The sequence below is a fragment of the Hylobates moloch genome, unplaced genomic scaffold (genome assembly GCF_009828535.3).
Source record: "Hylobates moloch isolate HMO894 unplaced genomic scaffold, HMol_V3 SCAFFOLD_8, whole genome shotgun sequence".
NCBI lineage: Eukaryota > Metazoa > Chordata > Mammalia > Primates > Hylobatidae > Hylobates > Hylobates moloch.
Genome location: NW_026652283.1, coordinates 49065026 through 49089962, shown reverse-complemented (window position 1 = coordinate 49089962; position 24937 = coordinate 49065026). Strand labels below are relative to the sequence as shown.

The following is a 24937-nucleotide window of genomic DNA, read 5'->3' as shown; positions in this document are numbered from 1 at the left end:
TTTCAAAAGAGCTCTGTATGGAAGTCATGGAATCAGTCCAAGTTTAGGACAATCCCAGCTGAATTCTCCTGGTTTATTGCTTTGAGTGTCTTGATTCCATCTTCCCCACGTGGCTGGCTATACCCTGCCATTTTTGAGAAACAGATCAATGACCTACATAGGAACCTGAAAATGATGAGATTTTTAACTGACAGACCATCTTGAGATTTTTGTTCATAATGAATAGTTGGGAGTTTTCACCCCCGATTTTTTATCTCTTAATTCTACAATACAATGAAAAGCATTCCAGCCAAGAGAATTATTGCCTCTCCTTGCCTGGATTTTAAGTCTTTGTTCAAAGACAGCTTGTTTTAATTGAAAATGTTCAATCAATCCCTCCTCTCCTCCTGCCCATGTCCTATTTCTTGACTCAAACAGGGCCATTGCAGTAAATAATCTGGAGTGAGGCTTTCAGGGTTAGGGAATATGTAATAGGGTTGGAGGGGGAAGGGAAAGAGAGTTGTCCCAGACAATGGCCATCTGTGAAACACTAGCTTTTAAACAGATCCTGTCCAAAATGATCAACACCTTACAGTGGCACCTTTTACTGGAACAGCCCATCTCCTTTCCCTTGCAGAGTTCAAGAGGATTGATTGACAAGGCTACCTCCTACAGTTACTTTAAGTCTGGCTCTCAGTATGGAATGGTGAGAAAGGGATGAGGCTTCTCTCTTCCTCATTCATTCATTCATTCATCCAACCCATATGTTATTCATCAACTAGGTGCAGTCACACTCTTCATCCCAACAACACTGTGCGCAGGAAACTGCAACTCAGGGAAATGAAATGGCTCACACGAGGTCACACAGTGTTCTAGTTCTCTAGTTCTACATTAGAAAATCTCCCCAAAACTTAGTGGCTTAAAACAATAGCTATTTTCCTATGTTCTCCGTGGGTCAGAAATTTGAGGAGGCCTCAGCTGAGTGGTTCTGGCTTGAAGAGTGGTGTGTTGCAGTCAGACAATGGCTGGAGATGGAACAGTAGAGTGCTGGAGGAGCTGTAGGCTGGCTGGGAATCTCTCTCTGCTCTTTTTCTGTAGTCTCAGGGTCTCAGGGCAGTCAGACTGCTCACATGGAGGCTCAGGATTCCAGCTTGAGAATTTCAGCAAGCAAGTACAAGTTACTTCACCTTTTCTGGCCTCGCCTCAGAAATCCCACTATTTCACTTCTCTCACTTCTGCCATTTTTTTTGGTTACAAACAAGTCCCAAGCCCATACAAATTCAAGGGAAGAGTATACTACTCAGTGGAAGGAGTGGCAAGGTCATGTACTACAATAACATGTGAAATTGGAGATATTGTTGCAGGCATATTTGGAAAATACGATCTGCCATACACAGCATGTGGCAGAACCAGGATTTGGATTAAATACATCTGCCTCCAAAATGTTTGCTGCAATCTTTTAGCTCAATCCACAGGAACCTCTGCTTTCCTCTGTGCCCTGTAGCTCTTACTGCTGGCACACACAACCACCATTTGGTTTCCTCCAGCCAACTGGAGACTGGCTGGGTGAAAGCTGGGTGAGACTGCTTCCAGAGTCGGCTGCTCAGAGAGGTCATGCCCAGTGCCAGCTTGTGAACTTTTTAAACAAGAGGGCAGAGAAGGTCAGTCACATCCAGAGGAAGAAAGCAGGTGACAGCCCCGGAGCCCAGCGAGCCTGCAGTACATTTCACTGTCATAAACAACTTGTCGGGTGTTTTTCCTTCTCCCATCAGGCACTGGCCTGGGATGACTCAGGCTTTGACAGAAAAGGTGCCTTCAAATCAGGAAATGGGCCAGGATAGTAGAAAGCTCATGGTTCTGGGGTCAAACCTGCCTGGGTTTGAGTCCTGACAGTGCCATTACCAGTTATGTGGCCTTGGACAAATTCCTTAACCTCCCATAGCAAAAAAAAGAGATAAAATAGCCTTCATTACTGGATTGTTTTAAAAATTAAAATGCACTTGTAGGCAAAGCAGCCAGTGCAGTGCCTGGCACATAGTAGGTGCTACGTAAATGCTAAGTTTCATGTGCTAGGCCATGTCCAACCCCAGCTTGGGGACTTCTTGAAGAAGGTACTGAGAACTCACTTGCCTATTTCTCAAACACTTGTCCATCTCCATGGTCCTGGATGGAGTAATGGCCCAGGAGACCTGGCCCAGCCCTAGACAGCACTGAAGGCAGGCCTGTGGCAACTGCCCAACAATCCTGCCAATGCAAGCAACTGCATCTTTTCTTCCCACTCCACTTTGTCCTTTCCACTACGACCTACCGAGACCCCTCCCACCAAACGCTCCTCTCACACAAGCCCTGACACACTGGAGGCCTCCAAATATGCTTGTTGGATGGATGGATGGATGGATAGATGGATGGATGGTAAATCATTTCTGCACTGTTGCTCACTCTGTGTCTTCTCCCCGAAATGCCCCTTCAGTTGTCCAACCTTTATAGCCCAGCTGAGAATGGTCCTTCTCCACTGATCCCCTAGGACCAACCTCAGGTTCCTCCTCCTCTACATATTACCCTGCATGCCCCCCTCACCTACTCCTGAGTCAGGGGTGTGAGTCTTGTTTCTCAGTAGGTGGAAGGTAACCTACCATGCATTAGGCAAGAGAGACACAGAAGTGAATACGGAATGGTGCAGGCGCTGGAGAGGTAGTTTGGGAAGGAGATAAACACATGCAGCCAGGGTACTCACTTTCAATCCCAGCTCTTCATTAGGTGCCCAACATTTGGGGAAATCACTTATCTTCTCTGAACAGTGGGGATAATATACCTACTTCATTGGGTTATTGTGAGAATTGAATGAGTCAGTATACATAAGGCACTTAAAAGATTGCCCAGCACCAAAGACTTCATGACTGAAGCACCAAAAGCAATGGCAACAAAAGCCAAAATTGATAAATGGGAGCTAATTAAACTAAAGAGCTTCTGCACAGCAAAAGAAACTATCATCAGAGTGAACAGACAACCTACAGAATGGAAGAAAATTTTTGCAATCTCTCCATCTGACAAAGGGCTAATATCCAGAATCTACAAGGAATTTAAACAAATTTACAAGAAAAAAAAAAAACATCAAAAAGTGAGCAAAGGTTATGAACAAACACTTCTCAAAAGAAGAAATTTATGCAGCCAACAAACATATGGAAAAAAGCTCATCATCACTGGTCATTAGAGAAATGAAAATCAAAACCACAGTGAGATACCATCTCATGCCAGTTAGAATGGCGATCATTAAAAAGTCAGGAAACAGATGCTGGAGAGGATGTGAAGAAATAGGAATGCTTTTACATTGTTGATAGGAGTGTAAATTACTTCAACCATTGTGGAAGACAGTGTGGCAATTCCTCAAGGATCTAGAACTAGAAATGCCACTTGATCCAGCAATCACATTACTGGGTATATACCCAAAGGACTATAAATCATTCTACTATAAAGACACATGCACACGTATGTTTATTGTAGCACTACTCACAATAGAAAAGACTTGGAACCAACCCAAATGCCCATCAATGATAGACTAGATAAAGGAAATGTGGCACATATACACCATGGAATATTATGCAGCCATAAAAAATGAGTTCATGTCCTTTGCAGGGACATGGATGAAGCTGGAAACCATCATTCTCAGCAAACTAACACAGGAACAGAAAACCAAACACCATATGTTCTCACTTATAACTGGAAGTTTAACTATGAGAACACATGGACACAGGGAAGAGAACAACACACACTGGGGCCAGTCAGGGGGTTGGGGGCTGGGGGAGGGATAGCATTAGGAGAAATACCTAATGTAGATGACAGGTTGATGGGTGCAGCAAACCACCATGGCACGTGTATACCTGTTACAAACCTGCACGTTCTGCACATGTATTCCAGAAATTAAAGTATATATATATATAAAGATTGCCTAGCACATATTAAACATTATATAAGTATTAGCTATTATTTATTTATTTATTTTTTTTTTTTGGAGACGGAATTTCACTCTTGTTGCCCAGGCTGTGGTGCAATGGTGCGATCCTGGCTCACTGCAACCTCCATCTCCTGGGTTCAAGCGAGCCTCCTGCCTCAGCCTCCCCAGTAGCTGGGACTACAGGCATGCGCCCCAATGCCCAGCTAATTTTGTATTTAGTAGAGATGGGGTTTCGCCATGTTGGTCAAGCTGGTCTCAAACTCCTTACCTCAGGTGATCCACCCACTTCAGCCTCCCAAAGTGCTGAGATTACAGGCGTGAGCCACTGCACCCAGCCAGCTATTATTTATTAATTCAACAAATATATATTTCATACTTATTGTCAGATGAGTATGTGGGTATTTAGGTGATGAATAAGGCAGATATGACCTCTGCCTCATAGAGCTTGCAGGCTAGAAGGGGCTACTGAAAAGAAGAGACAGGTAAAATACAGTATGATTAGTGCGCCAGGAAGGAGAGGTTGTGGGAAAACCTAGGAGAGACCCCTACCCCAGCAAGGGCAGCCAAGCAACACTTATCCAGTAGAGTGACAACTGAATTGAGTTCTTGAAGCTGAGAAGGAGTGGGTCCTGGAAGGCATGTGAAGGGAGGAAGAGTGGTCTAGAAAGATGGCATGTACGGGCACAGGCCTGGAGGCAGAAGCAGCTCAGTGTTTCTGGAATGTGAAGGGCAAGGGGAGTAGGCGGGAGTAGGAAGCATAATGTTTAGAAAATAATCAGGGACCTGACTATGAACAGTACTGTAAATCATGCTCAGAGATTTGGACTTTGAAGGTAACCGAGAACCACTGAAGGGTTTTACTCAGCTGAGTGACATATTCAGAGCCGCACTGCAGAATCCCCCTGGCTGCACTGTAGAAAATGGACCAGAAGGGAGCAATTCTGTGGCAGGGAAACTAGTTAGGACAGGATGACAGCAATCTAGGAGAAAGATGATGCTGGCCTATTCTAGGGGGGTGGAAAGAAGTGAAAACATTCAAGATATGGGAGGTGTCTTGGAGAAGGGTTAGTGACAGCTTGGATGTTCAGAGCTAAGAGATGAGGGAGAAGCAATGGCTAAGGATTAAGCTGAGTAAACACATAATTCCCATGCTGTAAGATAAGTGATAAGTGCTTTGAATGAAGCCAGTTCAGGAGTCATGAAAGTGTGGGGCAAGGGCACCAATCACAGTTCTGGGAAGAGAGGAGAAGAATATCCTGGAGGGCTCTAATAAAGAGATATCACCTCATTAGAGAAGCAAGGGGTATGAATTAGCCAAGGAGAAGGCAGGAGTGGGTAGGGAGGTACTTCAGCAGAGGAAATAACACATATGAAGCCCAGAGATGTGAGCTATAATGCACAGAGAAGATATTCTGTTGTTGAATAATGATTGTTGTACTCATCACATTAAGGTGTTAATGGTCAATATGAAATTGGCCCTTCCCCAAGAAGTTTGCGCTTTTACAGCCACAAATCTTTACCAGGAAGGTTCATTGTTGCCTCCAACAATGAATTTCAAGGTGCAGTGGGAACACTGTTTAGGGTCACAGGGTTTTACCATTGTGCCTGAGGTTACTAAAGTGGGTGACTGAGCCCTAAGGGTCAAGCAGGCCCTGGTCTATATACAACAAATGTCTCTTGCCCTTGGGGTTCTTGCTTACCTGGCTCCATCCTGAGCCACCTGAGGCTAGACCAGAGCAGCCCAGTGATTTCCAAAGGGCTGTACCCTGAAAGCTATGAGCACAGGCTTTGGGGTACCACTCCCTAGACTCATATCCTGGCTCCTCCTTTTCCCAGTTTTGTGACCTTAGGCAAATCACTTCTGTGCACCTCAGTTTTCTTATCTATAAAATTAGGATAATAATAATGATTACCATTTAAGGTTTTTCAAGGATCAAAAAAGACAGCACATACAAAAAGCTTAGAACAATGAATGGTGTAACTGTTTTTATTACTGTTATTTTTATTAGTAGTTCTCTTTTCACTCTGTCTCAATCTGTTTTCGAAGTTGCTCCTTAACGCACACACCTGAAGATATGAAGCTGGGGCGGAACGTGGCAAGAACCTTTTTGGACTATTATCGGCTGAACCCCGTGGTTGAAAAGGTGGCAATTCCCATGCCGAGACTGCGGTAAGTGGCAGAGCAGAGAGGTTTGGGCTTGAGTTCTGCTCCACTGGCTGTATTCAGGGGCAACTTCCCTTAGCCTCTTGCTGACACTCAGCATCCCATCTGTGCAGCAGGAAAGATAATCCTGGCTCTGCCACAGAGATTTTATGGGGCAGAAGAGCATATTTCCTGAGCATAAAGAAAGTCTCATTAAGGGATCAGACAGTGAGGGCATGGTCACATTTCTGGTTCTAACTTGGGAATCCACAGGGATGGGGCTTGCTGGGGAGCTGGGTTCAGTCATTGTTCTAAATTTGGGTGTTTCTATGTGCTACCTCTCCTGATACCTCATCCTCTGAGGTTCTTATATGAACTTCTCTGATCCTTCGGTTTCCTCATCTATAAAGTGAGGACAGTAGTCCTCACATACATGATTATTATGAGATATGTGTTAAAGCACCCAGCACAGTGCTGTCAGTACATGATAGTCTCCTTTCCTCAAGATGTAAAGATTTGGGCTGGAGAGGACACACCCTTGAGAAGTTCTACCTTGGGTCCTCTTCTGGGGCCAACTTGCAGGGCCGCTGAGGAGAGAAGGTCAGGAGGCGAGCCTCCATCCTGTCTGAGGACTTGGCCAGAGCCTGAAGCACTGGGCACTTCCATGACAACTGGCTGTGAACCCAGCTAGCATGAGAACAGTGACATCACATGGCATCTGGAATGTGCTGGCCCTACCCTACCTCTTAGACTCATCTCCCACTCCCTCAGTGGTCCATCCTACCTGAAGGACATGACAGTGCCCAACTCCCGGCTCCTGCCAGACCATTCTTTCCACTGACCTTTGCCACGACCTTGCTCATGTATGTGGGTGCCTCAGGGCCTTTGCACTGATGCACCTTCCTCCCTACCCTGTTATTAATAAAAACAACATAAATTGCTGTGATTTACTGTACAGAGCACTTTGTGTACATTGTATTATTTATTCCTCATAGACATTATATTTCCCATCTTACAAATGAGGAAAAGGAGACTCAGAAAGATGATGAGAAGGTCTGAGATGCCTGAGGTCGGAGTTTTTGGCAGAGCCAGGGTTTCATCCTAGGCTCTTATGACTTGAAAGCTGAATTGAAGTCTAACTAAGGTTCACCTCAAGTAGAAGTTCATCAGCATGGGTTCAAATTCTGTCTCAGACTCATGTGAGTTATAGGATCTTAGGCAAGTTTCTTGGCCTCTTGAAGCTTTTTTCTACTTACCTATAAATGGGGATAATAACAACAATCTCTAAATATGGTTTTTTAGAATGGATACAAGCTTAGTATAGTGCCCAGCAGCTAGTAATGCTCAATAAATGTTTTCATGGCCTCCAGTTTCTGGGTTGCAGTCCCAGATTTCCAACCAACTCATCAAGGCCTAGGGCAAGTCTTTGACTTATTTGTTTGGGTGATGTCTCAGGGCCTATGTTCCACAATGCTGAGTCATACAGCTCTTAGCCCCATGTCATAGAGTCTTCATGACAAGGTATTCTGATACCCTGTCCCAGATTGTTTCTAAGTCATCTAGGGTCTTTGTGCCCCACCACCATGGCATATTAGAAACTCTTGCAGGAGAATCACGTCTATTTCTTGTGCCCCTGAAGTGCCTGTCCTGCATTGTGCATACGTGCATGTATACGTTCATTAATTCACTCAGGAAAAGCAACCCTTTATACCAGGCCCCTGATAGGAGGGAAGTGCTGGGATGAGTAACTGATTAAAGCATGACCCTTGCCTCTGAGGAGCTCACGTCTAGAGGAAAATGCTCAGTTCATTCTTAGAAGTCATTCTTGATTGGTTAAAGTTCTTAAACATTTAAAGCTTTATAAAACTCAAAAGAATTCTTAGAATCTCATTTACAAGTTAACTTGGGGATTGTCTCTTTCAGGTCCTCTGCCTAAATAAAATTATCTTGATCCTTAATCATTTTTTTCTTGCATATTGCATTGTCATATACCAATGAAATGGTGCTGACACTCAGGGAGACCTTAGTGATCCTCTAGACTCTCTTCATGATACAGATGAGGACATGGGGACTTAGAGAGCAGAAGGAGCTGGTCAGAGTCACGTGGTCAGAGCCGGGACTGGAGCACAGGTCTTCACCCTGCAGTGCAGTGTGTTCAGTGTCTACCAGTGAAGAGTTCGTGGAGATAGGAACCCCGACACGGATCTAAAGGACATAGGGGAGATCCCAGAGCCCTGAGTTTAACTGTTCATGTCACTTCCTTGCCTTGAGCTTTGGAGCCCTCTTCAGAAAAGATCTAGAGAGCTCCTTCCTCATGAGTTCAGAGTTTTGAGGATTTGAGCTAAATGCACCCACCTTTAAATTAAAAAAAAACTTAATAACCTCCTCCCTATGCACACACCTCTGCCTCATCAAACTGTGAGCACCACTTAGCTCTAGATTGGTCAGTAATCCTTTAAAAATGAATTCCCAGGAGGATACAAGACTCTGAGCTCTAATTTGGGATTTAAATACTTCCCCTTTTTTGTATTATTTTCCACCCAAGCATCAAATAGCTTAAGTGAAAGAGCAGTCTGGCTTTAAAGGAAAATTACATGTTTTGACTCAAAACTAATTTTGTTTTCTCCCATCTCCATGGATAATTACAATATGGCACTTTCTGCTCACACGCTGTCAGAAGCCTGCCAGCATCATTGGATACTGGGCCACCCTTCAGATAGGGTCCCTCGGGAGGGGCAGCAATGTGGGCACAAGAGCTCAGGCTCAGGGGCATGGTATTGATGACCAAAGCTGAGGTCCCACGTTTTGTTTAGCACACAGTGGTACAGTCGCAAGCCCAAAATGCTCCAGCAAAGGGGACAAAATCAGACAGGAAGAAGGAATAGGGCAGGTGTGCTTCTGTAGGTAAACAGAGCATGAGTGTGGCCTCTGAGCAAGAGGTGGACCCAGCCTTAGTCACAGGCTGGGAGGGCCGGCTCCACGGTGAGGTTATGACGTGTGTATGTGTGTGTAAGAGGGCTTATCAGCTCCTCAACATACTGGAGCCCACTATGTGCCAGTCCTTGTGCCAACTGCTAGAGGATTATAAATAGCCCCTGCCCATTGTGTGCTCAGATTTATGGAGGATAAAGGCAAGTACAAATGCAAAGATAACAAACAATACTGAAAAGTGTATAAGTACTCAACTATGTAGCAGATTATGCCTTCTCTCAAAAGCCTTCTATGGCTCCCCATTACCTTTAGGGTAATGTTTCAACTCTTCTTGTTATTCAAGACCTTGGCCTACATTTTAAACTTCATTTACTTCTTTCTGCCACCCCTCCATGCCTGTGAGCACCCTGTCCATCCCACCTGATTTCTGTCACCTCGTGCCCTATGCATCAGCCCGAACAAGTCAGCTGTTTTCTTGCCTCTAGGTCTTTGTATATCCTTTTTCCTGTTGCTGGAATGAGCTCCCTTTCTGCTTGTAGATGGTGAGCTCATAATTATCATTCAAAACTCAGTCCAAATATCACAATCTCTGTTTTCTTGTCCATGCTCCCCACCCGAGACAGAGCTGCTTCCTCTCTGCTGAGCTCCTGTGTTTCGTACATACCTCTAGCATGGTATGTCCTGTGGTGTATTGTCATGGCTTCTATGCATGTCTGGCTTCTCTGCTAGCTTTAGTGTCCTCAGTCTTACTTCTGTATCCTTAGTGCATGGTGCAGGGCTTAGCATAGATTAAATTCTAAATAATCCATGACTGTTACTGAGCTGTGGTAGAACTGAAGAAGCCCCCAAAATTATCGACTTCAACTCCTTCACACTAAAGAAAAGAAAAGTGAGACCCAAGCAGAAGTTCCTCTCCTACCGAATCTGGCAAGTATTTTGTAGCTGGCAGGCATGTCCCAAGAAAACTTCAGAGAGGAAGTGGCATTTGAACTTGGCTTTAATAGACATATGGAATTTTGATTGATGAAATAGAAAGGGGATAGAGGGTATTCCATGTTGGGGAATAGAGTAGAGAACAGCCAGAAGCAGGATCTACTAAGACACATTCCATGGCAATGACAAGGCCAGAAGGTTTAGAGTAAATGATATGGTAAAGATAAGACTGAAAGTTCATTTCTAGTCATCAAATACTCCTCAAGCACCTACTTCACACCAGACCTGCACTTGGCTCAGGAATTAGAGAGAAAAAGCGTACACATCAAACTTATCATCTCATAAGAGAAAGCGATGAGCAAAGAACCACCTAGAAAACGGCAGGGTGAGGAGCGATGAGATGCACAAAGTGCTACAAAGGCCTGGGGATGGGGGAGGCTTATTTTCTGGGAGTTTGTCTTCCGAAAGGAGGTGAGGCTAGAGAGGTAGGGAAGGAAACAGCCTTTGCAGAGGCCTAAAGGTATGGGATGTTTTGCCTTCCAGTGGCTCCTTGCTCTCTTGTGTCCCCATCTTTGGTTGATGGCTTTTTGCCTTCCTAGCCCACCCTCCCTAAGTCCTTCTGCACATTCACTGTCCTCTCTAGCCTCTGCACAACTTATCCCCTTGCCACCATTCCCCCATGGCTGCCCCAGCTATGACCAAATCTGGGCTTCCCTCTTCTTTTTCCCCATAAAAACATACTAACGTCCTATGCTCCGTTTGGGTGTTAAAAACAACATCCTTCAATTACAGATGAATAGCACCTTGTAATTTACAAAGCTCTTCTTCAACCTCCATTTACTAGAGCCTAAGAGGCAGGAAGGACATGAATTTTTCCCCTATTTTAGAAATAAAGAAATAGAAGTCCCGAGAAGGTAAGGAACTGCTTCAAGATCACACTGCCCATAAGTAACATACCATGCATGTGCTCCAGTGTGTTAGTGGGTATTGATGTCTAGCTGTATCTCACCTATTCTGGCAGCCTTGTTATGTTAGCAAGGCTCTTCAATGAATGTGGATTTTCAGGCAGTGAGGCTTCCTGGTGGAGGGGGCAGTATGTTAGGGCAAGGTGTCCCTTTATGTGCTGCCACCTATTCTGTCTTTACCTTATTCATGACTCATCAACAGTAAAGAAAAATGGGTGTGCCAAGGTCAGAGCTTGATGGGTTACAAAAGCCACTTCTTCAATTTGAATTCAAACTTAGTTGAAGAGATTCTCATATTTAGGACACTAACCACTTCCTGACATACATTATAGTTATTGTTTTGTGTAGTTATTTTATACAATTATCTCCTCTCCTAAGCTATAAGCAACTTGAAGACAGTATCAATGCCTGCTCATTTTTGTCACCTTTAGTGTCTGTGGGAAGAAGACTAGGTTACTGTTCCTGGGAGGTTACAGTCCAGTGGGGAAGATAGACATGCACACAAATGATTTCATCACTGTGTATATGTGCTGTCTTCTCTCTTTCTGTTATCTCCCCCTTTGCAGGAAAGAAAAATCCCCTCCTTACAAGCACCCACTCCTGCGGGGCCCAGCCAGCAACTACCCCAACGGCAAAGGGGACAAGAAGAGCTCAGTGAACCACAAAGACCCTTCAACTCCTTTTTAAAGACACAGAGTCCTGGGAGGTCTTATGGGGACAGGAGCATGCATATTCTGCTGGGGAATGAAACTAATCACTCTTCTGTAGCTTCCAAGGATTTGTGGATTAATGCATAGGCTAGTGAAAGGGAAAGGATACAATGAGAAACTTCATCATTGATTTTCCCTTTTTCCAATGAAAAATCAATGGTAAGCCTTCAGCTCAAAAAGCTCAGGAACAAAATAGGAGACTGGAACCAGGTGAGCACAGATGCTGTTTTCTACAACATAGAGATCTTCCAAGATGAGGAAAACCTACACATCCCTTTTAAGAGATTTGACACATATCAGGTCAGTTCTTTCAAAGCCACTTTACATTTTTAAGTTTTATGGTTACTGCAGATGGCTACTTTTTCAATAGGCTTAGTTGTTTACAGCTTTAGAAATGCAGTGTTTGTATTTTCTGATCCAAAACAACAGCAACAACACCTGCAACCCAAGGACAAATGCATCCTAGGGAACAATGGGACAGAATTTTTGAAATCACGGTGGACTTAAATATATGGTCACTGTATCTAAGCTGCATGCTTCCTGATTCCCTCAAACCCCAGCATGCAGATTTAGAAAACTGTTCTGAGAGCTGTTTCCCAATTTCCTGGGTAGTTTAATTAAAATTTTAGCTCTAAAGACAAAAAGCACTGGTCACTCATTTTAAAAGGTTTATTATGGTTAAGGTCTCCAGATCCCAGGTGACAGGGATTAAGCCCGGCCCCTGAAGATGTGGGCATTGCTAATCTGCAATGAGGAAAGGGTGATTGCCAGGCAAGGAAGATGCAAAAGACAGAAGGATGCACCCTGAGGCAGGGAGGAATGATCAAATAAAACAGTAGTAGCAATTCCCAAGGTGTGGCAAGCTAAATATTGTGCATTTTTGTGAAGAGTAAAGTGCCTTTGTATGATAAATGGGTCCAGGGGAGTCTGCTCCCTTCCTGTCTGTGGAAACAGCAGGCTGAGTCACCATGACAGCCTGCTAATTAAAATGACCTCCCGGAAATGAGGATTAGAAGACAGGGAGAGGCAAGGAAGCTCCAGGGAGGAAAAGCCCTTAGCACAGAGCTCCACTAAAGCATTTTTTGTTCATTTGTTTGTTTGTTTGGGTTGGAGATTATTGAAGTTTGCTACAAAAATCAAAAGCAAAACTTGTTCTCCTTTGCATGCTAGTTTTCAGAAATGATAAGAAAGAGCCATATGTTGATTGGCTACAAATGTCATGTTGTATATACAGCTTCTCCCCTGGGTTCGTTTTGCCCAGAGGAACACAAATAAATTGTTTTGTGCAGCTCCTCTGTTCCTCTGAGCATTCTTGGCACCTTTCCCTTTTGGTCTCCCACTGCTCAAGAACCAACAGGCAAACCCCAAAACTGGTATAACCCTGACTTTGAGGTCAGGGACTCTGTTATCAAAATAAGGGACAACAGTCAAGTCTTGATTTCCAGCAGTTCCCGTATCAAAGTCCTGGGGAGTTTAATTGACTGCAACCAGTCTGCCGTGCACCAAGAGTGTATCAGCCTTTTGGAAATGAAAGCATCATTTTAGATAGTATGAAAAGAGGCAGATTGCATAAGATGAGAGAGACAATAGTCTGGATCCATGTTTCCTTGCCCGGGTCGCTTCCATAATGTGATCACATATTGGCTTATATATTTAAAACTACATTGATTAATTGGATCATAGACTATACAAACAGCAGGTATAATGATTATTTAAGAGCAAAAACTTGGAGCCAGGCAACTTTGGGTTCTGATTCTGCATTCAAACCCTACTTCTATTTCTTTAAAACTGTGTGATTTTAGGCAAGTTATTTAACATCTCTAGATCTTAGTTTCCTCACCTGAAAGATGGTCATAGTAAGATCTACCTTCTTATAATAGTTATGAAAGTTTAATGAACTTAGGTGTGGAACATGTAGGCAAAAATATTTATGTGCTCACTAAATGGTAGCTGTGATCATTTGGAATATGACTAGGAAAGTGAGGTGTCTGCAAATCCTTCCCCATTAGAAAGGAATGGGGAGACTGGAGCAGTTTATTGTTTAAAATAAAAAATAGGCTGGTGCAGCTGGGCGCGGTGGCTCACGCTTGTAATCCCAGCACTTTGGGAGGCCGAGGCGGGCGGATCACAAGGTCAGGAGATTGAGACCACGGTGAAACCCCGTCTCTACTAAAAAATACAAAAAATTAGTCGGGCGTGGTGGTGGGCGCCTGTAGTCCCAGCTACTCGGAGAGGCTGAGGCAGGAGAATGGCGTGAACCCGGGAGGCGGAGCTTGCAGTGAGCTGAGATTGCGCCACTGCACTCCAGCCTGGGGGACAGAGCGAGACTCCATCTCAAAAAATAAAAATAAAAAAAATAAAAAAAATAGGCCGGTGCGGTGGCTCACACCTGTAATCCCAACACTTTGGGAGGCTGAAGTGGGCGAATCACCTGAGGTCAGGAGTTCAAGACCAGCCTGGCCAACATGGTGAAACCCCGTCTCTACTAAAAATACAAAAATTAGCCAGGTGTGGTGGCATGCGCCTGTAATCCCAGCTACTCGGGAGGCTGAGGCAGGAGAATTGCTTGAACCTGGGAGGCGAAGTTTGCAGTGAGCCAATGAGCCGTGGTCATGCCACTGCACTCCAGCCTGGGCGACAGAGTGAGACTCTGGCTTAAATAAATAAATACCTACATACATACATACATACATAATAACAGGGAGTGGGAATAGGAAAGAAAGATCACAGTCTCCAAAGAGCTAAACGGACATCATTGGACAAAAGAAGCAAACTTGTTCTATGCTGCCCAGAGGTAATAACCAAATCCAGGGAGTGAGTCTCAGTAAGACAGATTTCTGCTCAGGATGAGGAAAACTTTCTAGTGAATTGAATTGCCAACCACTGGATGGGTTCCTTTGGAAGACCATGAACTCCGCATCACCACAGATGTGAAAGAAGAGTCTGAACGAACATCTGTCTGGGAGGAAATAGAGGGGACTCCCTCTCTAGGGGGATGCTGGGTTGGAAGCTGAATGCTCCAAAGCATCACCTCATGTCATTTCTCTGAACTGAAATGACATGGGACAGGATGTTACATTTCTGGATGTCAGCAAATGGAGTGTACAGTATAGTACTTAATGCTAGACACAGTGATATTAACTGTCTCTGAATTACAGCATATGGACACTGATAAAATTTCCCATTCCTTGAGAGAGAGAGAGAAAAAAAAAAAAAAAAGCTGGCTATAAGGCAGCCTGTAGGAGGGTGTGTTTGCAAGATGACTATCTGCTTTTCCGCATTGGCAGAGCAGAAAAAAAGGGCTGGGCAAGAGACCAGGGGTTGTCAGCAGCCCTTTGTGTGGTCTTGGCCTGCCTTGCTTCTCCTTAGCTTTCTTGGACAAGGTTATACCTATGACCTCACGCTAGAGGGGAAAGGTTTTCAGCACTGAGATGGAGGACAGCACCAAGGGGTGTACAACCAGCCAGAGGCTACTAGTCCACCTGGGTCCAGCAGGGGGCGCGCCAGCCTATCTTCTTGTCCAGCCAGGTCTGTCTCAGATTAGAGCCACAGGTGGGTGGAGCTGGCCACCAAACCAGTGTTCTGTGCATTTCCAAGGAGACAGACAACTGCAAAAAGTAGGAGTGGGAAGGAGAGGGATCATGACAGGTCTCCACCTGGCTCTCACACAACTCTCCATACTGATGCAGTGCTAGTTTTGCTCTGTATCAGTTCAGAGGTGCAGTGACAGGACTAAAAGTCTGTTTACCCTCAAGCTGCAGCAGACAAACTGGAGGTTACCCAGTTTCTTCGTTGCTAAGCCCTCAGCAGAGGAGGCTGGTGATAATGTTTGCTTTGCATCAGCAACAGTGAGCCTTTAGCTAGAAGCTTTTTCTATTGCCTTTTAAATGGAGGCAGGGGCGGTAAACACAAAAAGAACTAGTATCCTTTCACTGTAACTCAACTGACACACCTGAGACCTGCCTTAGAGAACCCAACTCATTTTTCTACATAGTAAGAACAGAGCCAACTATGGAAGTGTAGGCTGATTAACATTTGTGCAGCATCAATTCATACATCCAAATGTTTATTGAACATATACTGTGTGTCAGGTGTTGTGCTAGATCCCTTTGTATCCATTGCCTTATTCAATGTTCCCAACAGTCCCATCAGGTAAGTATCATTTTCTACACTTCGAAGATGAGAAAAAATGAGAGCCCTAAAGGTAAAAACCTTTTTTTCACACTCATGTGGCTAGTGAGAACCTGGATTCAAACACTGCTCCCCTTCCACTACTTTGTGCTGGGCCTTATCCATTTGTCTCCGGGTAAAATCAGGTCAAAAAAAGAAACAGGTTAAAACAGAATAACAAGTAAACAATGGCATCATTTAGAGGTAGTGGAGGATAGGGAGAGGGGAAGGAAGCATGTTAAGTTTACAGGCTGGGAAAAATGTGTAATGATTTCAGGACTTTTTAGCACTTGCTGCAGAAGCCCTGCCTTCTTCCTATCTCTCATTTCCACACACCTGTCTGACCTTCTTCTAGGCACTCCAGAGTCCTTCAGAAAGCAGAGTTTAGGCAAGGGGCCCATTTATCACTTGACATGCAGAGGGCCCCTGGAATCTCGGCAGAGTTGTTGGGCCCATCCTGACACTCTCTGGGTTACTGGCCCCAAGCAGATAATCTAGCTCTGGTTCCCTATCACTTCCTCCTTCTGGGGTATGCGAAATAAGCCTACTATATCCCTCATTTCTTGTTCGGAATTCTTCCTCTAAGTTACTGCCTTCTGAGCACTAAAGAAGTCCTTTACCTTTTGGCTGAGCTCAGCCAAAGGGGCATCAGGGCCAGAAAGAAGAGGGGAGACATAACGTAATAGGAACAGCCCGAGTTTAAAGTCAGGCCAACCTAAGTGTGAATCCCAGCTCTTCTGTTAAGCTGTATGGCTTTGGGCAAATAATGTAATCTCTTTAAGTCTCGGGATCCTCATCTGTAAAATGGACTGAATAATATCTACTTCCTATATTTATGGTGAGAATTGAATGTAATAACATCTATAAAATACCTGGAACTGAGTAAAACTCTTTTCTCAAACCATCCTCACCCCTGCTCTGCCTCTCATCTGCTTGCTAGAGTTAGAGCCAAAGCTTTTCTTCTCCCCAGATGACGTACAGACAGAAGTACAAATGCTTCTTGAGTAGAGGACAAGAGTGACAGAAGTGTCCAGAAGAAAGGCAGTCACACTGAGGGATCAGTGTCAAGCCAGGGACCTAGGTTTTATTCATCTCTGTAGCCTTAGCACTTAACACAGATTACATAACAGAGTCTGTGCTCACTGAGGGTGGAATGAATAAATAGTGGGTATGGTGAGAGTGAGGTCACCCAAAAACCCTGAACCCTTGAGGGAGGGGAAAGAGGCTTTGGAAGTTGGGACTCTGAACAAATGGGAAGACAGTGTTGAACATGATATTCACCCAACCTCATGTGAGGCTGAAATGACTAGACTAAAAAGAGAAGGGGGAAATAGGTTCTACAAGATACCATGTTTTGTCAAAATCATAGCAAACAAATCTTACCAGGATATATACAAAACTTTTATGTTACTTTGATTGGCATGCAACATCTCAGGGATCATCTTTATGAAGTAATCATACAGATCTGCTCTGTCAGCTGAAACTCAGGACTTCCCCAAAGCACTCACATATCTGTCTTCATATACCAAATTCAGGTGGTGTGCTGGTCAGGGCTTATTTTCTCTACTTTGCAGATGAAGAAATTCAGATTAGTGTGATTAAGTCCCATGCCCATAGTCCACAGCCAGTAAGTAACTAGGACAGGACATGGACCCTAGATACAAACACAACTCTATGACACCTCTCTGTCTCTCAGTTCAGCCCCAAACCTCAACACTAAGCCTGACCAAGTCAGAAAGTCATCCTGATGATGCCTATTATAGCTCCTTAGTGCTTAAAATTTATTTGTTCCCCTAAAGGCCTGGGATCAATTTTTAGCTGACCCCATGTCAATCTTAAGTCCAAATCTGCTTCTCTCCCTGGCATCAGCTGTCTTGGTTAATATTCTCTTTTTCCATCTAGTTGCTCAGGTTGGAAACCCTGTCCTTGCCTTAACTCCTTTATGTCTTTCTCCCCACACAGCTGACCAACCACCATGTCCCATTGCTTCTGCATCTTTGGTGTGTCTGCCTTCAAGTAGTATTAGGGAGTGACTCTGAGTCAGACAGACCTGAATTTTAATTTCAGCTCTACCACTTGCTAATAATCTTATAAACCATTTAGAGCAATTTACTTGCCCCATCTCTAAAATGGGACAATAATGCCTATTGGCAGGTTTGTTGTGCATTTCCCTTCCTCTATCCTTTCCATGCTTCCCCTCGTAGCCACTCCCACCATTATTTCCTACCTGGATTGCTAGAATGGCCTCCCTGTCTCCAGATGCTCTGCTATTAACCCATTCCCTGCTTAGAAGCTTCCAGGAGCTCCATAAAACATGACCCCATTTTATGGTACTTCTTTCAAATTAACTGTCCAAGCCAGGAGCCTGGATATCATCCGACTTTTGTGTCTTTCACACACCATTTCTGTTCAATTGCCAAATCCCACTGGTTATTCCTGCTTGTTCTAATTTCCAGCCAACATCTCTATTCCTCTTAACTAAGAAAATCCTTCTCATCATTCAAGACTTAGCTCATGTGTCCCAACTTCATGACATCCTCCCAGTCTTAGCAGTTGTCATTAATTGCTTTCTTTTCTCGGTTGCCCTAACACTTTGCTTATTCATCTGTTTATCAATTTTTTTTTTTTTTTTTTTTTGAGACAGAGTCTTGCTCTGTCACTAGGCTGGAGTGCAGTGGCACGATCTCTGCAACCTCTGCCTCCCGGGTTCAAGCAATTCTCCTGCCTCAGCATCCTGAGTAGCTGGGACTACAGGCTCGCACCAACACACCCAGCTAATTTTTGTATTTTTTTAGTAGAGACGGGGTTTCACCATGTTGGCCAGGATTGTCTTGATCTCCTGACCTCGTGATCTACCCACCCGGGCTTCTCAAAGTGCTGGGATTACAGGCATGAGCTGCTGTGCCAGACCTGTTTATTAATTATTTCACTCAGGTGATTGTCACCTCCCCCACTGTCATTTGAACTTTGGGGGCAAAGTTCAGGTTTTATTCGTCTTCACACCTCCCATAGAACCTAATGGTTCCAGACAGGTCAGAGGCACTCAGTAACTATAGCAGAATAAAAGAAAGAATGAACAAAATCTCAAATCCAAAATTCTATCCTGACCTCACCCTGATAACTGAATCCTAATTATGGATTTATCTTCCCAAAGCCTCAACCTCTCTGAGACAATCCACAGCTCAGATTTCCTCTATGGCTTCCTTTACCTACAGAATTCAGCTCCAACTCAGCATTAAAGGCAGCATAGTATGGTAGAGTGCTTTGGACTTGGAATCAGAGGTCCCGGATGATCTTCATGGCCCCAGTGTCCATGGAGAGATGGAGGAGACAGATTTACTTAATCCTCCAACAGTTTCCTGAAGGCTAAATTCTTTTTCAGAGCCCAAGGCAATTAGATCCTTTTTTCTATAACAATAATCATAATAACAATTGTTGCTGGTGTGGTTATAACTACTACTTCTGCTGTTGCTATTACTACCAGCAAAAATATTGCTGTTGCTATTACTGCTACTGCTGCTACTATTACTAATCTACTTCTACTATTATTCCCATTACTAATACACTGCTGCTGCTGCTTCTACTACTATTACTGCTGCTATTGCTGGTACTGCTAATCTAATGCTGCTACCATTACTATTGTGGATATTGCTGCTACTACTAATCTACTCCTCCTCCTCCTGCCACTGCAGCTGCTACTGTTACTGCTGTTCTGCCCTGACTGAGTGCTTACTTGGCTCCAGGCCCTGTACTGATTGCTTTGTCTTCCATGATCTCATACAATCCTCACAACACCCCTATGAAGTAGGCATTATTCTCCTCATTTCCCTGCTAAAGACACAGAAGCTTAGGGAGACTAAGGAATCTGCCCCAAGTTGTGCAGCTTGTTAGAAGTGGAGGAGCCTGGGAGTCATCAGACTCTAACGCTGTGTTCTTTTCGTTTTCCCCTCCTCCTTTTTGTGTACAGTCCTAAGACTGACATCACAATAAATATTTAATGCTGGTTATAAAAAGCCTCCACCTCAGGGAGCTCACTGGTTTATGTTTGTTCCTGTGCATGACCTCATTTTGCCTGATTCCCCTGAGCCTTGCTTTAGGTGGTCTCCTTTGCAACTGGATGCCCCCATACGTCCTCCACGCCTGAGTCTCTTCCTTTGAAACAACTGCTGTGAAATGATTGTCTTAACAGGCAGGATTGGTGCTACCCTCAGAATTGTAACAAGCAGCGAGGCGCTTTGCCAGGATATTAGGATGGAGTGGTGCAAAGGACGCCCAGCTCCTTCTATTAAGCCACCTCTCCCGTACTCCTGCATTATAAAGAGGGTGCTATGTCACTAACTAGATGGAGTTTTCCCAGGAAATATCCCAAAGTCTTCCTGTTCCTCTAACCCAAGCCACATTCTATCCTCAACTCCCAGAACTCAAATTGTCAAGTCAAATCGATTTAAAGATGTAGCCGTTAGGAAACTGGGTTCTGCTCCCAGCTCTGATACTGCCTGGCTGTATTAGACATTAAGTAAATCTCTTGTCCTGGATGGAGTAACCCCAGAGCTTCAACTGGTTTCAGTTTCTTACTCTTTGATATGGTGACATAATCTTCAACTGACATACTCCTCAACGGAAAATAAAAGAAAAAGAGAATAGTGAGGATCAACTGAGAAGATAAATGGGAAAGTACAGTATTTTGAAAAACATTTTACAATATTTTCTTTCTTCTGAGACCTCATAAAGATCCCTACTTCATCCATGCTTTTAACCTGAAGTGTCTCATCACTAATTTATCCAACACAAATAATGAAGCATCTGTGTTTGCTAGGCACCTGCCCATTCCTCTCTGCTGCCCTGATTTTTACTGATTCTACAAGACCCCTCCTTCAGGAAGTCTTTCCTGGTGCACTGGCACTGAGCTTCTAGGGAACCACTGTCTAAACACATTTCATTTGACACTTGGTAATGGCTTTGGTATTTCACTTTTATTGTGTATCAGCTCTCTTACCAATTCAACTTTCCATTGTTCTTAGACTGAGATGTTTAGAGAGGGCCAAAAACAGTCTTACTCATTTCTGGGGCCCCAGAGCCTTAGCATAAGGCCAGAGACAGAGAAGCCATTCACACAGAATTTGTGGCTGTTGCTGCTGCTGCTGGTGGTGAAAATGAGACTGAGGATGGCTGCTCCAAGCAGAACATTTTGGTGATGCTGACACCCCTCCTTTTCTCTCTCCCTCCAGAAGTTCACAAATAAAAGCAAGCCTGAAACTTCTGGATAAAGTGGAGCAAACCTAGCTTATAGGCTCATATAGGAAGTTGTGAGACTTCAGGCTAATAGTATCCATAGGGGGAAAAGAAAAAAAAAAAGGAGAAAGCTGGGGAGAGACTACAACAGGTAAAAGAGATAAATTGACTATGATGTATTTGAATGTGTGTGTGTGTATACTACCATTATGTGAACATCTGATATGAATAACTTCTTTATATTTGTGTGTGAAAATGCATGTTTGTTCAGTTGTGAATGTTTTTACTGAATATTAGATGACAGATCATTGTCAAATCTAAGCAGACTTTTTTACATCTACTCATAGTCAGAGGTCCTGGGTTAAGCTGCTGTTTGAAATTCTGTCTACTTTCTTGACATTTCATCCATATTAATGGATCACCCCTCTGCCCCAGCCTCCCAGGGACTGTGCTCCGCATGATGTCAGGGCTACCTCTCCTCCTTCCCAGTCCCAGTGAAGGCTGATCCTGGCTGATTCAGCCAAGCCAGTCCCTCTGGGGTGGAGAGATCACCAAGAGCCCCCTTTTCAGACTCTGTCTCCAGGTGGTCTTGTGTTTAGGTGTCTTTTCTGTATTTCAGCTTTGTGTTCCTGTCTGTTTTTCTCTCTCTTTTTTTTTCCTTTTCAGATCAGCCTTGACTAAAGGTTGAAAAACATTGCTCGTGTGGTGTTACGAAGAAGGGAGAGCTAGTTCTCCTTAATACCCAAATACCTCTCCAAAGTCCTCCTGGAGCTGAAATTCCATGATTCCAGGGGGTTTGTTTCTGTTCAATTTCAGAAGCACTCACCGAGGGCCTGCTCTAAAATAGGTCGAATACCAGGTGGCGGTCAAAAGTGAAGGGCGCACAGCTGTGAAATAAATACAGTCACACACCACCTAACAATGTTTCAGCCAATGACAGACTGCCTGAATGACAGTGGTCCCATAAGATTATAATACTATATTTTTATTGTACCTTTTCTATGTTTAGATTTTTTTAGATACACAAATGCAAGCATTGTTATAATTGCTTCAGTAGAATAACATACTGTAGAATAACATACTGGACAGGTTTGTAGCCTAGGAGCCACAGGCTGTACCATGTAGCCTAGGTGTATAGCAGGCCACACCATCTAGATTTGTGTAAGTACATTCTGTGATGTTCACACAATGATGAAATCACCTAAAAAGGCATTTCTCAACGTATCCCTGTCATTAAGCAACGCATGACCGTACTTCATTGCTCTGGCCTAAAGAGCAGCTCCACGGAGCTTGAGACTTCGCCTTTACTGAAAAGCAAATACATGGGGTGGGGACTTAACATTAAGCCTATTTGTCATACATGCCTTAATTCATTCTTTTCTAAGTTAAATATTCATTCTTTCTTTTATTCATTTATCCTTAGGGAGGCCATGTGGTTTGGTTGAAAGAGCACTAACCCAGAGCCTGGATTTAAGCCTAATTCAGCTGCTGTCATTTCCCCTCTTTGAACCTCAACTTCCTCACCCACAGAATGGAATTAAGAATGATTGCTCTTTCTAAATCACAGGATTACTTTGAGGAATTTCAGGGAAAGTGAATGTAGTGGGGAGAAAGAACTCATATTCTCTGAGTTCCTACTAGAGGCAGTACTTTGCATGCATCCATTCTGTAGCCATACAATAGGAAAGGGATGGGGACAAGTGAGGACATCAGGAGCAGGGACAGAGGCCTAGAAATGATCCATTAGGAGGAGTCTTAACTGGAAGCAACGAGACCTGGAATCTAATCTCAATATGTTCCCAGCATTTATATAACTTTAGAAAAGTCACTCTCCCTCTCTAAGCCTCAGTTTCCCCATCTACAAAATGGAATCTGTTGAAGTAGGTGATCACTAAAGGCTCCTCCAGTTCTGCCATTTTGGGTCTCTAGGAACACCCCCTTCAACCCACTTGCTTACCCTAAAAATGATCTCACACTGACCCCGATATGCATGTCAGGTTGCTAAACCCTAATGCTTGTGAATGAGGACTAGGCAGTGAAGTTTCTTTTTTTTTTTTTTTTTTTTTTTTTTTTTTTGAGATGGAGTCTTGCCCTGTCGCCCAGGCTGGAGCACAGTGGCACGATCTCGGCTCACTACAACCTCTGTCTCCCAGGTTCAAGCGATTCTTCTGCCTCAGCCTCCTGAGTAGCTGGGATTACAGGTGCACTCCACCATGCCCAGCTAATTTTTGTATGGTAGTGAAGTTTCATACTTAGTTCAGCAACTCTGGTGGTGATTCCTGCCTTCCAAAGATTCTTTCTGTCCTCAGACTTGATGCTGAACCAGAGACCTCTGGAGAGGTGAGACCAGCTGGTGACACTACAAACCTTGCCTACAAGAGATGCAGTACTGAGGACCTAATTAACATCACCGTGCAATAGGCACCATGGAGCACACTTGAGCTGCCGAACAGAATAAATAAAGCAATGTTTTATCTTAAGTGTTGGTTAACAGTGAGTAATAAACAGACCGTGTCTTATTTACTATGCCTTCCCTGCACAGGCCTGCTATGGCTGACCTAGACCTTGTGAGACAGCATACCCTGATTTCAAGGGTGTGTATAGTGAGTAATAAACAGACCGTGTCTTATTTACTATGCCTTCCCTGCACAGGCCTGCTATGGCTGACCTAGACCTTGTGAGACAGCATACCCTGATTTCAAGGGTGTGTATTATAAGTTGCTTGTCAAGCAGCTGGAGAATTGGGCCTCTGACTGGACGTTGTAATAGACTCATGCAGAGATGTGGGCACAAGAGTCTGGAATCTGATGTCTGACAGATCAAACTTAGAGTCCTGCTCTGCCACGATGTGGCCTCGAGCCATCCCTGTGAACCTGTTTACTCACTTTAAAAATGAGATTAATTAATGTCTGGGTTACAGGAAGGTTGTGAAGGGTGGATGATGAGAAGATATAAAGACCAAATGGAAGTGTCCCATAGAGGGTAGGTATTGTTCTCAGTCACATCCACATTACTCTTATGCTTAGTATTTCTAAGTCAGTCAAACCAACACCCTGACATACATTATAAATGGATAATGTGGCCCCTCATTATAACTGACTAATAATGTAACAGGGTCTTTATCAACATCAGGTGGTCATTTGTCCGCCTACAAGAGTGTCTTCTCTCTTCTCACTATAATATCAGCATTCATTCATTCCTTAGTAAGGTTTACCATCGTATCTTAGTTTGGGTTCTTCCAAAAGCAGAGACTGTGACAAGGAACTGACAGCGAGTAGTTTACATGCCAGGTGATACCAAGAAGCAGAGGTAATGGAGAGGCAAAAGAGAGAAAAAACAGGAAGAGTGTGTTAAAGAGCTAATTATCGGCCGGGCGCGGTGGCTCACGCTTGTAATCCCAGCACTTTGGGAGGCCGAGGAGGGCGGATCACGAGGTCAGGAGATCGAGACCAAGGTGAAACCCCATCTCTACTAAAAATACAAAAAACTTAGCTGGGCGTGGTGGCGGGCGCCTGTAGTCCCAGCTACTCGGAGAGGCTCAGGCAGGAGAATTGCTTGAACCCGGGAGGCGGAGCTTGCAGTGAGCCGAGATTGCGCCACTGCACTCCAGCCTGGGCCACAGAGCGAGACTCTGTCTCAAAAAAAAAAAAAAAAAAAGAGCTAATTATCACTTAGGGGAAAGGGGCCTCAATACCTCTCAGGACTTTCTAAGCAATAATTTAAAGATTCCTCAGAGTTGAGGATTGCCCCTTTGGGTGTGAATTCCCTCTTGCTCTTCTGCAAGGCTGATCCCTGAGGCAGCTGAGATCCACTTGATGAGGGATACAGACCAGGTGCATGGAACTGTCCATCACACTGCACTAAGTCAGTGGGCTGAGATGTGGGGCAGGCAGCACAAGTGTCTGCTCATGGATTTTACAGA

At 44.1% G+C, this 24937-nt stretch overlaps 1 protein-coding gene across 14 annotated transcripts in view; it reads left to right on the top strand.

Annotated features, from left to right (window-relative positions):
* The window catches only part of LOC116473135 (AGBL carboxypeptidase 4), a 1494771-nt gene extending 1471315 nt beyond the window's left edge, over nucleotides 1-23456 (top strand). For 11 of the 14 annotated variants that reach the window (XM_058443101.1, XM_058443097.1, XM_058443103.1 and 8 more), the window contains 2 exons: nucleotides 6005-6101; nucleotides 11470-12890. In XM_058443101.1, the coding sequence (XP_058299084.1) occupies nucleotides 6005-6101; nucleotides 11470-11590 (218 nt within the window). In that variant the 3' untranslated portion in view covers nucleotides 11591-12890. Of the gene's footprint in view, nucleotides 1-6004; nucleotides 6102-11469; nucleotides 12902-23324 lie in introns of those variants that run through there. The other 3 variants (XM_032160791.1, XM_058443095.1, XM_058443094.1) reach the window with 3 other exon arrangements.
* The last annotated feature ends 1481 nt before the right edge of the window (nucleotides 23457-24937 follow it).